At 51.8% G+C, this 12,654-nt stretch overlaps 3 protein-coding genes across 3 annotated transcripts in view; 2 read left to right on the plus strand and 1 right to left on the minus strand.

Moving 5' to 3' along the window:
• The window catches only part of RPL38 (ribosomal protein L38), a 225,277-nt gene that overhangs the window by 83,329 nt on the left and 129,294 nt on the right, over positions 1–12,654 (plus strand). The window lies entirely within an intron of this gene.
• On the minus strand, positions 364–8,981 carry VCF1 (VCP nuclear cofactor family member 1). The gene is made up of 4 exons (XM_084273522.1): positions 8,900–8,981; positions 7,165–7,261; positions 2,670–2,732; positions 364–1,079 (listed from the first exon to the last, which is right to left on the minus strand). Exons 1-4 carry the CDS (start codon positions 8,944–8,946, stop codon positions 834–836), a joined length of 453 nt encoding a protein of 150 aa, XP_084129648.1. The 5' UTR covers positions 8,947–8,981; the 3' UTR covers positions 364–833.
• Positions 9,240–12,561, plus strand: MTNAP1 (mitochondrial nucleoid associated protein 1; the record flags this gene model as incomplete). Its single annotated transcript, XM_084273743.1, has 4 exons — positions 9,240–10,404; positions 10,787–10,894; positions 11,084–11,203; positions 11,679–12,561. The coding sequence occupies 4 exons, from the start codon at positions 9,240–9,242 to the stop codon at positions 11,705–11,707; spliced, it is 1,422 nt and encodes a 473-aa protein (XP_084129869.1). The 3' UTR covers positions 11,708–12,561.

The raw sequence follows: 12,654 nt of genomic DNA on the forward strand, positions 1-12,654 counted from the left end.
AGCTATGCTCACCTCCTCATCCTTAGAACTTATTAACCTTAAAGAACAAAAAACCAAACCCACTAACAGCAAAACACACCTTTTCACACCTAGAAATGGGTATCAGCACAATGTAAGAGGACAACTCCTCTTCCAAAGTCCCTCCCCAGGCTGCTGCATACTAGATGCCACCACTCTGCTCCCTCCAGAGGATACCTGAGGTTTCAGCTACAGCTCCCTAAGCTTCCCTGGTTCTTATTTCACATTACTGCTGCAGTACTGGAAAAAAACCAATAAAGATCAAGCAAGATAAGGCTCAGCACAGGCTGAGCTGGGGGGAAGTTCACAGCTGAGGCAGCCCTAAGGGTCAGCCACCACCTCCTCCTTCCTGTCTTCCTAACTCTTAAATGCTCAAAAAATTATGTTGCCAAATAATTTTTTTACTAGTTTATTGAAGTTAAAAAAAAAAAAAAAAGACTTATAAAACTGAAGATGAACGTTTGAGAGAACTTTACAGAAAGCAACAAACTGCTAACAAACAGATTAGGAGGTCGATTGGAATTGGATGTTCTGCAATCCTATTAACACAGCTGGGGGTTCTGCAGCCTCCTCCTGACACATACTTTTAGAACCACCCCAAAAAGAACCCTATAAAAATTGCTTCAAAGCCCCTTTTGCATTGCAATAGTGCAGCAAACCACAAGTAAACAATTTCCTGTTAACCTGTTATTTCAAATATAGACTGAAAAGGCAACAGGCGTTTTTGTGCAACTCCATTTTAACAAACTTGTAAGTTGAAATATCAAATCTACACAGTGCTGTCCCTTCACAGAAGGCAGGGAGCTGCTGGGTCATCATGTAGGAAGGCGTCCCCGGCTCTGTAAGCTGTGAAAGTGTGCCTCCTTCAGGATCTGGTTGATGTGGAAGTAAGGACCTTGGCTTAGTGCAGATTGCTCGTGGAAGGGCTGAGAGATGGGACTGGATCCTGCCATGCCGGGGTTTAGGCTGCTCTCTGCACCACACGCTCTGTCAGGGCTGTTGATGCTGCTACTGCTGCTACAGCTGCTGCTGCTGCTGCTCCCGCTATCGCTGCTAGAGGACTGAGACAGAGAGAAGGTTAACAGCAAAAAAAAAATCACACAGTTGTTCTCTCCTGTCCACAAGAAACACCTCAGGTAAGCAATCAATGTGATTAAATCCCTCCCTTCCAGATTTCCAAGCTCGCATTTAGCATAAAACCAAGCGCTTTCTTGGCAATCAGAGCTTCCATCACAGAGCTGAAGGGCTGAGCAAGCCTTCACCCAGAGAGGTTCACTGACCTCTGGGACACTGGCTTTCAGTCTTGGAGTTTTAGGCCCATCAGCTCTGCCCCCCCCCCACCATGACCCACGTTAGCACTAGTGAAGTTTGCTGAATTTATCTGAGAATTGGAAAATAAAGACCATTCCTACTGAGCTGCACGTGTCAGTGAAGGCAGGCAAGGGCAGGAGGAAAGAGGTCATTGCTGCTGTTCTAGCAGACAGTTTAGGTAAGCACCATGCAAAGCATTTTTCCTAAGAGGAGATCTTTCTAAAAGGAGATCTGAAGCATCCAAAAGCAACAGGCTGTTAGGAGGAAGTGCAACACGCTACCTGTTTTAAGTCTTTGAACACCTTGAGCAAGTCTACAACTGGTTTTCCCCCCCAGTCAAGCACTGGGACAGCAATGTTAACTGGTAGTTTTCCACAACAATTTGCTTGGCAGTGAAAGAGCAACAGGCATCAGAGACTTCCACATGCAGAGAGGGCTCATTGAGGATAACCCCATTTCACAGTGATGACTAGAAGAGCATTAACCATCATTTTCAGTGTTTCAAAGACATAAAACCGTTGGGTTTATCACCCTTCTAAGGGCTGCTAAGGAAAGGTTCCATTAGTTACAGCTGAAATATTTCATAAGGCAGTTCAGGACAACACTGCAAATGTTTAGGTGCTTAAGAATCAGAGTGCAGCTGCTCTGCCATCCCATAAGCTGTACGGTCAGAGAAGCAGCCAGGGTTAAGTGGCAGCAGCTAAAAAAAAAAACAAAACCCCACTTTTTTTTTGGTTTTTTTAAAGAATTAAACTAAAACCACAGAAGTTAAAGCCTGGTGGCTGCAGCAGAGGAAGTGAAATTTAAGGAAGTCCACAGTAATTTAATAACACCACATCCAGAAAGTCTCAGTTTGGGAGTGAAGCCGCAGTGGGAACTGCACCCCACAGGACAAGCAGTGTGGACAAGCCCAGGAGGGCTCTGTCTGGCTATTTAAGGGGGAAACCCCAGAGCACCGATTCGCACAATCAATGGGGCCAATTGAACCGTATAAATGTCCTTGTTTTGCTAAGCACCGAAAACGCTTCAGTTCTGTTGCAGCAGCGCAAAGCAAGGCAACAGCACCCGGGCTGCACCGTGTGAGATTCAGCTAGCAAGGAGGAAACAACCCAAAAACACACATGTGAAGTCATTCTTGAGGAAGCAGCAGATGTAACTACACGAGCAACCAGCTCCTCTTCCCAACACTGCTAAGGTTAGAGAGGGAGAACACCAGGAGGACAGGGAGGAGCCGTGAAATGGTGCTTAACGCACCATCCCGCTTTGCATAGAAGCACAAAGACTGGAATGCAAATGCTGTTACGCTGAAGGAGTCACATCAGCCTTGGAGAGAAACCCACCGCACAGGACACTTTGTTTCCTTTTAGTCTGTGTTCCTTACTGTTTTTCCTTACAGCCACCTTCTGAAAATCAAGGTAAAAATCGAAATGAGAACCTAGCATTGGTTACTGCTAAAGTTTCACATCTTAAACAAACATTGTAGAGCTGTTAGTCACCATGATTTTTATGCATGTCTCATTATTTTGTTAAAAAACAAGACAGTGTCCTGGGACGTGCTTCCTACATCTAAGGCTGTTGACAGATCTGGTTTGTTGTACCCTCTTTATTTCCATTTCTCTAATGCAAAAATTCACTAGCATGTGAAGCCCGTTTATTGCCCAAACCCCATCAAAGACCTACCATTTCCCCAGGCTGTGGTGCACATTCTGTTAGGCATTTGGACTACAATTAGACAAAAAAAGAATCCTTAAAAGTCATCATGTCAGCAACGACAGGCATCCACACAATGAAACAAAGCTCTAAGTGAAAGGGCAAAGGGAAGTAGCCCAGTGAAAGTTTATGAGCACTTTTAAGTATCAGAAGGGCATCTTCAAGGTTTACCTGACTCATTAACTCTTATTAACATCAGTCTGAGTAGCTCCAGAAGCTTATTATCATTTCCAAGCCAACGTCCTGTTAAATATACAGCCTGCTGAACTGGGATGTAGCCTATCAGTCGCTCAGGATAGAAAGTTAAACAGCCCATCAGACCCTGCTGCTCTCAGAATCTTTCAAGATGAGTTACCAGCTTCAGTCAGAATTTAAGAGATAATTCTTCCTCGATAGTTTAACACCATGGAGTGGAATAGCTGGAGTGCTGGATGTGAGAGAAGCAGCTGCTGTTGTGTGTCAGCAATCTCTGGTGATAAACCAGCGCTGTTTCTGAGCTCTGGGGAATCCTGTCCTCAGTCAGAAGAGCAAAGAGGAACCATGAGAAATTTGGTTTCACACAAGTTATTCAGGAAGGAAAAGAGCTAGAATACTGCAGACTCCCTTCCTTCCCAGTGAAAACCAGGCAAAGGGCTTTTCACTGGCCATTCCAGGGTCACAGAGCACAGGCAGAGTCTCCTAACGCCTGCGAGCGGCTGCTCAGAGGATCCACGACTCTGCCCGACTTGAGGGACAGGCCAGTCACCACAGGAGAGTGGGAAGGGCTTTTGCTTAACTTTTAAGTTGAGTACCAGGGAAAACAAGCCAGCTAACCTGTCAGTGAGCAGAGGACAGGCTGAACAGGAAGTTAAATGCAGTGGCACATGCCCTGCCTGGCTAATGTTTAACGTGCGTGGCAGCTCCAGCCTGGGCTTCTCATCCCCTGCCAGCTCCTGGGCTGCACTGCAAAGCACAGGTTCAGTGTCACCACCTCAGGGTGCTGTCACCTGGGAGCAGTTTGTTCCACAAAGAGCAGGAACTGCACGCTGACAAGAGGCTGAAGAGGATCTCAGCTTCCCTCCTGGAAAAGTCAGGGTGAGGGAAGGGGTCTGCCCTGGATGGAAAAGCAATCTAGGGGGAGCAAACAGCCATATCCCTCTGCATGAATCGAGCTCATGTGAGCAGTGTGATTCAGAGCGAGGGGCTGAGGGATAACATCACACAGCAGCCCACGTCTGAACAGCCATGAAGGAAAAAAACCCAGCAATCCTCTCCCTTCACCTCACAGAGCTGGCTGTCAGCTCTGAGGAGTGAGAGACAAACCACGGAAGAGACCCTGACAAAAGCCACGTTCAGGTTTAGTGACACAGCTGCCTGATTTTCATACTGAGGTCACCTTCAAGTAAACCACACTCTGTAAGAGAAAACTTGACAACTTTCAACTGAAGGAAGGCAAAAGGAACCAGGAAGGCTCAGAAAAAGCCAGTGTGCATATGCCCTCAGATGAATTCTCTCCTGACGGACTCTTTGCTCTCACACCTTCTCTCCTAGTTCAGTATCCCAAGCTAGAGAGGATCTGTAATCAGCCTAGTGAGGATCTGCAATCAGCAAGAGCTGCCTTCACAAACAGCAAAGTATCAGGAAACCAAATAAAAGTATTACAAATGAAACCAGAGTTTCAGTGTGACATCAATCGGAAGCACTTGTGTGCTACAAGCACAAGAATGTCTCCATTTGGCACAGGAAGCCCTTAAAGAAACATTCAGATAACACTGATTTCATCTCAGGGCTTGAATTTCTGGGTAGGCTTGATCCAGTGAGCCAACAGTACAAGAAAACAAGCAAAAAAACCCCAAAACAACCCAAGGCAAAAAAAAAAGCCCCAGCAGCTCTGTTCATCAGTGGACAAGTGATTTTTTTTCTTTCCCCACTTGAGAAACATTGATTTTTGTGAAACTGTGTCCAGCAGCTGCATTCCTCTACTTCAGTGTCAACAGTGAGAGATTCTCCTTGCCCAGACATCAGGGTTTAATGTGTTAAAAAACAGGCTTCCACCACACAAGGGCATGCATGGAGCAGGAGTTGTAATGTTAGCTTCAGCGGGTGAACTCTGCGCTGCTTTCGGCCGTGGCGGGGCAGGGACCTCATGCTGCTCACTCCCAGGCACCCCAAACAAAGCAGCAGCTAAGGACAGAGTTAAGGTCACACAGCTCATGTGTGGCAACTGCAGAGGCTGTTTTCATCTCTGCACTGTAGCTGCTCTCTGCCCAAACACCAAGTGTTTATATGCCAAGCAAAGGCGCTTCTGCCACTCACCATGAAGGCTTTTTTCCTGATATTCTTAATTTCTTTACTCCTCCTACTTCAATCCCTGGTTCCATACTAAAGAGAAGGCTGGGGGGGGGGCTCACTGCAGCCTGCCAGTACCTGAAGGGAGCTTATAAACAGGAGGGGAATCAGCTTTTTAAAAGGGTAAATAATGGCAGGACAAGGGGGATGGAGTGAATGAGATATTAGGGGCAAGTTTTTTTAAGGAGAGAGTGGCGAGGGGCTGGAACAGGCTGCCCAGAGAGGGGGGTGGGTGCCCCATCCCTGGGGGTGTTCAGGGCCAGGTTGGATGGACCCTGGGCAACCTTGTGTAGCTCCAGGCCTGGAGGTTGTTGTCCCTGCCTGTGGCAGGGGGTTGGAGCTCTGTGACCCTTGGGGTCCCTTCCAACCCAGACCAGTGTGTGATTCTATGATTCTCCCTCCTCCTGCCACAAAGCTCGTTTAGCCATTAACTACTCTAAACACAAAGAGGTGTTTAACCTGTTGGACAAGTGATTCAGTGTCAGATGGCAAGCAGCTATTTATGGTTCTACCCGTTATACCCGAGAAGCAAAAAGCTACTTCACCCCAGCAAGTCTCTCTGCTGGCAAAACAGCAACACCTTTCATCCCAGTGAACTCCTCTGCCATGAGCACCTCAGCTGTCAGAGCATTTTCCATGCAGTATCACTGACTATCACACCAGCTACTGAGCTCAAAGAAAGCCCCCCTCATAAAAGGGATGGTGGGGTACAGGGTTTTGTTTCCTCTGAAATACAAATTTCAATCCATTACAGTGAGACAAAAAGATAAGGGTTGCTCAAAGTCACAGGGCACAACATGTTTTCTGCAGCCAAAGCACAGTTCATAGTTCAGTGTAACTGCAACAGCGTGCAGCTACTCATCACAGCCAGGCTTTGGAGAGGGCTGTGCAAAACCCAAAGGAAATCCATTTCTTTAACTCCCAGGGACACAAACCAGGAGGGACACACTGCCCCACACTCTCTTTTCCACTAACATTCTGCAACATTGTTAATTAGAAATGCAAACAGTGAAACTGCAAATGATTAATACAGGGAACAGCTCAGGAAATCTGGCAGCAGCTTGGAAATCAGCATTTTTTTAAAAGAAAGAAACCTCATAGCTAGCAAACTGCATCACCCTAGAGCACCTGTCATGGGAGCAGAGAGAGAATGAGACACAGTTTATCCCATATCTGGCAAAAGATCCCAGTAAATACGAGTAGAACACCAGTAGTTTGAGCTCAAGTCCTTCAGCTGTGAAGGAGCCAGTCTTGCTTAAACCACTGAGCTCTATCAGTGCATTTTTTACCCATCAGATAAGCACTACTGCCTGCAACAGGCACGTTGTGTATCACACTCCATGGAATGTTTTTTGTCTTTCTACCACAAGTTATCTCATTACTGTAAGTGAAGGGTCAGGCAAAGTGATCCCATGGGCTCATGATCCACCCCAGCCATCTCCTGGGTTCTGCCTACGTCAGACCTCGTTTCAGACAGCAAAACTAGGAGTGGCAGCAAAGGCTCTTCTTGTGTCTTCACCTGGGTGCTGCAGATCAGGGTTTGAAATAGGCTAACAGAAATATTCAGGCCAAAGATGACCAGGTTCACTGGAAAACATGCTGATTTCCACACCACACCTCACAGATTTCAATCTCTGGAGTATGTACCAGAGTCAAACCTCGTGACACAAACCAAAGCGGTTTCATTAATGACTTTCCATCAATAAACCTGCACAGAACATTTCAACCAATTTAAAATAAATAAATAAATAAAAATCAGCATTAAAGGAAAGGGAATTTCCCCAAGAAGGTTCTCACCTCAGTGTCCCAGGAGTCCTGAAGGACGGTGCTCCTGGTGCTGCGCTTGGTCTGGGGAACGTGGCCATCGTCTTCGGTGCCGTTCCGCCTCCTCTTCCTGAGGGAGGTTCAGGGAGAAAGGAGAAAGAAAGATGAGATGTAGCAGCTTCTTGATGTATCATCTGCTTTGTTCTCTGAAGGAGACCCTGCAACAAGCCTAGAACACTTGAATAAAGGACTGAAGGATGCACCTAAGCCTCTACTGTACTGTGGACTTCCCTGTTTTCTTTTTAGCTGTTCCCTACAGAACAGGGGGGGATGATCTTGTGTCTCACAAAGCACCAGGCTGATGTCTTTGTGTCAGTTTGAGGGACGTGGACTCCCAGCTGCTACTGAAACCAGCACTAAGCATCTTTCTAAAGAAACCCATTGACAATTTCCAGCCTTACAACTGCTCTCAGTACTCAGACACACCTGAAAACAAGCCCAGGACTTTGAATGACATCTGCCAGGCTGAGAAAAGCACCCCAAAGAATGGCACTGACCACACTTTCAATAAATACCCAGTTATACCAATCTTGCTTACATGAGGCTGCAGTTAGGGCCTGCCTGCAATGACTTTCTTTAGCCTCTCCAGTCTGACAGCACTAGAAATCAAGTCTCATTCATGAGCAACATTATTCTCCACGTAGGAAGAAGGTTTTGTCAGACAGCACCTCAAGGAACACAGCCATGTCCCTGTTTCTGATGTTATTTGCCATCCTCTGATGACATCAACGCTGCTTTACAGGGGCTGAGTGGCAACCACCAGCCAGACTCCCTGCAAGCCAACATCTCTCACTGTCCACAGAATTTTAAGAGCAATTTTTTCCCACCACACAAACACCAGATGTCAAGTAGGACCCCAGCGTACTGGGCACTATCCAAAACATAGCATGGAGCTGTTTTGGTGGCTTAAAATTAACACATGCTCAAGAGTCAGCCCAGACTCCAGCGAGGCGTTTAGAACTGGCTGTGTTCTGACAGACAGGCTTCTGCAGCAGACTCAGCTGCCAGCATTTGGTCCACGCCTACAGACCAGGAGCTGCCTCCTCCCTCTCCCACCCCTGGGATGCGCACAGCGCACCCAACCCTCGCCCACCCCCAGTCCCTCAGCTTCTCCCAGTCCTAGGGCCCCTCACAGAAGAGACGTTTCTTCTCTGGCTCACACCTGCCTCTCAGACCCCTCCCTTTCATAACGCCTGCGGCCCAAGGCAAACTCACCCCCTCCATCCATCCCCCATGACCTGCCCTGCCGCCTTGCAGCTCCTGCAGGCCACGGGCCCTCCTGGTTCTCCCCCACGCCAGTTCCCGGCCCGTCGCCCCACCCCCTACCGAGGACCTACCTCCTCCCCCTCCCAGCCCCGAAACGTCCCCCCCGCACACCTGGAGGCCCCCAGACCCTCTGCAACCTCGATGACCGCCCGAACGGTGCCCGGTTTAACCGCTCCCAGGCAACAGGAGGCCGCGCCCCCCCTCTCCCCCCCGTCCCTTGCCCCCCGCAGCCGCCCCCGCTCCGCGGACCCTCTATCTCCAGCCCTGCCCCCATTCCGCCGCCTCCCCCGGCCGCCACACACCCCCGACACTCCTCCCCGTCCCTTCCCGGTGCCCCAGGGGCCGTCCCCGCAGACCAACACCACCCCCCCATCCCCCCCCGCTCACGCCAGGCCCCCTCCCCAACCGCCGCCTCCCCTCAGGCCGCGCTCCCCTCCCCCACCTCTGTCTCGCTCCCCGCTCGCTCGGCAGCGGCTGCCGGCAGCTCATGGCGGGCCGGGCTGGGCTGAGCTCCGCGGGACGGGACGGAAGGAGGCGAGACGCCCGGTGCGGCCTGGCCTGGCCCGGCGCGGCGCGACCCGCCGCCCACCGCTGAGAAGCGACGTTCTGAGCCCCCCCCAACGCTCGGGCTCCGTCCGCTGCTTCCGGCGTCTCCGCCTTCCGCGCAGGCGCAGAACCCGCACCCTCCTCTAACCGCCCACGCCCCCTCTGCCGCGTCACAACGCGCGCCGGGGCGGAGAGGCCGCGCATGCGCGTTACTGGCCACCGAAAGCCCGCCGGGGATGTCACAGGAGCCCCGGGAGGGCGGCGGCGTCATGGCCGCGGCCCGGGAGCTGTGCCCGTACTGCCGCCGGCCCTTCAAGCGGCTCCGCAGCCACCTCCCGCACTGCAAAGCCGCGCCCGACCGGGGTTTAGGCCCTGGGAGCCGCTCCGGCTCACGGGAGGGAGCGGCCGGTAAGAGCAGCGAGCGGCTGCCCGGCCCCGGCGTGGGGCAGGGGCTGCCCGGCGCCGCCTGCGGAGAGGAAACGGCAGCGGCCCGGAAAGGGAAGGCGGCGGAGCGGGGCGGGGGAGGGTCCGGCCCGGGGCTGTGCCGCCAGCCCGGCGGAGGCCGCGCAGAGCGGGAGGCGGGGCCCGCCGTGCGGGACACAGCCCGGGCCCGGGGTTTGCACCCCGGGGAGGCTGAGGATCCGCCCCGAGAGCCGAGCAGCGGCGCGGGAACGGGCGCTGAGAAGCACCGCGCCCGGGAGCGCGGGGACGGCAGCGGTTCCAGCAGCGGGACGGCTTCAGCGGCAAAGCGCAGCCCAGCCCGGCCCAGCCCAGCCCAGCCTGGCCCGCGGGAGGGAATAACAGCGCCAGGAAGCGCTGCACAGCACCCCAGCTCGGAGGGAGGACGAAGCAGTAGCCCAAAGGCAATAAAAATACCCCTACTCGGAGATCCCCCTGGAGCAGACTGCAGAAGCGGCCCTGGTGACCTCCTTCGGCAGCAGGGAACAGACAAAACCCTGACGGGAGAGAAGCAGATGCACCTAGAAGCTGGTGTGGAATATAAAGCCCCTGCTTCTGCTTTGCATACCAAGAACCTCCATCTGTCAGCAACGGAGGCTTTCAGAGGTCACAACAAAGGGGCATCCAAAAATTACCTAAGCAGCCTACAAAAGCACAGGGGGAGCAAACAGCAGATGGCTGTAGTTTCTGAGCCCATCCTCAATGTGGGGAGGGACACCGAGCTGGCACCGGGGCAGTTCTTGCCTCACACCTCCAAAAACCAACCCATCTGTCTATCCCAGGCCTCTGGCAGGAGCACCCAGGCCCATGCCATGGGCTTGGAGTGGTTTCCAGACTTGTATCCTAATTATTATGGGCTGAGTATTTTTCCAGGGAAGCCTTTCCAGCGAGATGAGGGGATCACAGTGAAGGTGAAAGGCAGTTCCTCAGAGGGACAGCGAGGTAACGTGAGCAACAAATCTTCACTGCTGGGGTTTGCTGCACTGCTGGGCTAAACTGGGCAGTGTGAATGGGAGAGGAGGGGGTAGGAGATGCTAAGGCTGCTTGCCTTGACCAGAAAGGGATCCCAGGAAGGCTCCAAGGAGGTTAACTAACTGTCTGATCCTCCAGCCTGCAAAACCAGTGGTTTACATTTCTGGTTGGGTTTGGGTCAGGCCCTTGCATGTTTGAGCTGGCAGATCCACATCACTTTGTGGGAGAGACTGTTTGCTCTTCCTTTCTAAGGGGTCAGTCCTAAACCTGTCTGATACCAGCTCCGTGCTCACCCCACACACACTTTGCCCCCTTCCCCACCTTTGACTGCTCTTGGCTTCTCCTCACACAGGTCCCCTCTCAGAAAGGCATCTGATGGACGTCAGGCTGGGGGAGCTGCCTGCCTGGCTGGCCACCCGTGACTTTTCCCCCCAGGGGCTGCTTGGAGGAGTGCAGAAAGGTGAGGTTACATTCCCAGACAGGAGGATTTACCTGATTTACTGCTTGCAGCCTGGTCCCAGCAGCCAAGTCTGGATCTTTACAAAAACACAAATAAATAGACCCAACCATTTGGCTGTGGGAAGGGACATGGAAGCCAGTGAACTCCACAAGACCTGCCCGTGCTTTGACCTTTGTGTTTCTGTTCCAGCAGCCTGGAGCAGCTATTACAACAAGTACATCAACGTGAAGAAGGGTGGCCCAGCTGGGATCTCCATGCTGCTGGCTGGATACTGCCTCCTCAGCTATGGCTGGAACTACCAGCACATCAGTAAGATTTCCTTCTTGCTCCCTGTCTCCTTTCAGGAATCCTCACTTTCCCCACAGGTTCTTTTTGCTGTTTGTGTTCATTTCAGGCTCTGAAATAGCTCAAATACCTCTCAGTTAAGGCTAATACCAGAGCTCAGAGAGCAGCACTTTGACCTGGCTTGCTTAGGCAGAGGAATTTAGCTAACAAAGGTGGTGATGACAGTTGCTGATTCACAGCTTCTCCCCAGAGCATGCCAGGAACCAGCAGGAGCGCGTTTAAACCCCGCACAGAGCGGAGGGAGGAGAAGCTCCAACACCAAACACCCATCCCCTGGATTTACTCACAACTGCCAAGGGATTTACTGGTGTTTGTGTAGTTTTTGCTCCCCTGCCCAGCTCTGCAGCACGGGGAGCTGCAGCCTGGCCCCTGGGCAGAGCCCTGTGCTGACACCAGCCTGGCTTCCCCCCCTACCCCCCCTCTTCTCTGTTTCTTCTAGAGCATCATCGCTGGCGTAAATACCACTGAAGGAGCTGGAGCAGCACCCAAGGAGCAGTCAGGAATATTTGGGAGGCAGCAGGAGCACTCAGAACCTGTCCCCCACAGGGACTGAAATCAGCAGAGGTGCCCTTACTGTCAGACAGGCTCTTTGGGTGGGGATGGGGAGCTTTTCAGTGACCCCCCCCTGCAGACAGAGGGGTGAGACAGGCAGGAACAGCCTGTAGTTGCTGCTCTGTGGTTTGGGGAAGTGTTTGATGCTGAGAGAGGAAAACATTAGAGCAGCCCACACCTCTTGGGGACAACAGGCACACACTAACTCCTGTTCCATAGACAGACAGACACATGTGTTGTCATGGGGGCTTGGCAGTATGGTGTGTGATGGATTGCAGCAGGGTGAGGTCACAACAAATAGCTGTTCCCTTTGAGTTGTGCCTGACACAGCCCATCTCCTACCTACCCCCTCCACAGCCAGCACGGAGGGTTTGCTGCTGGGGGAAGGGTGGTCTCTGCAGGGCCCTCAGCCCCCACGTTGTTGCTGCAAGAAGGGCTTTTGTGAAGGCATTAAAGCACTCTGACCCTGTTTCTGGAGGAAGAAGGGGAAAAAAAAAATCCATTGAATTAGTTGTTGTGCCCAAAGGGCAAACCCATGTCTGCATCAGCCAAACAAGGACAGCCAGCAGAGTGCTAGTTGTAGCCTGCCAGCACCCAACATGTCTGGAAGAGGGATGGTCATAGCACAGGCATGAAGGGTAGAGAAAACCAGGACAAAAGAAGCCAACTCTTAATTTGGAAGAGCAGTGGGGTACTTCTGTGTCAGAGGTGTTTCACCACAAGCTCCCTCTTGCTGGCAATAAAAGCCTTTGTGAGTTTTCCTTTCCTTCTCAGCACAGTGTGGTGTCAAACCTAGTGTTTCTTGTCCCCCTTCACACAGGGCACCCAGACCCTCATCTGCCCACAACCCCTGGCACAAGCTG

The sequence above is a fragment of the Gallinula chloropus genome, assembly GCF_964237585.1.
Source record: "Gallinula chloropus genome assembly, chromosome: 20".
NCBI classification, from domain to species: Eukaryota; Metazoa; Chordata; class Aves; order Gruiformes; family Rallidae; genus Gallinula; species Gallinula chloropus.

Excerpts from the sequence above, each read along its gene's own strand:
- VCF1 (XM_084273522.1), bottom strand. The coding sequence starts at position 8,946 with ATGAGCTGCCGGCAGCCGCTGCCGAGCGAGCGGGGAGCGAGACAGAG. Across the intron at positions 7,262-8,899 it reads GAGCGGGGAGCGAGACAGAG|GAAGAGGAGGCGGAACGGCA; the intron begins GTGGGGGAGGGG and ends AACCTCCCTCAG. Across the intron at positions 1,080-2,669 it reads GAAACAAAGTGTCCTGTGCG|TCCTCTAGCAGCGATAGCGG; the intron begins GTGGGTTTCTCT and ends TCTCTGTCTCAG.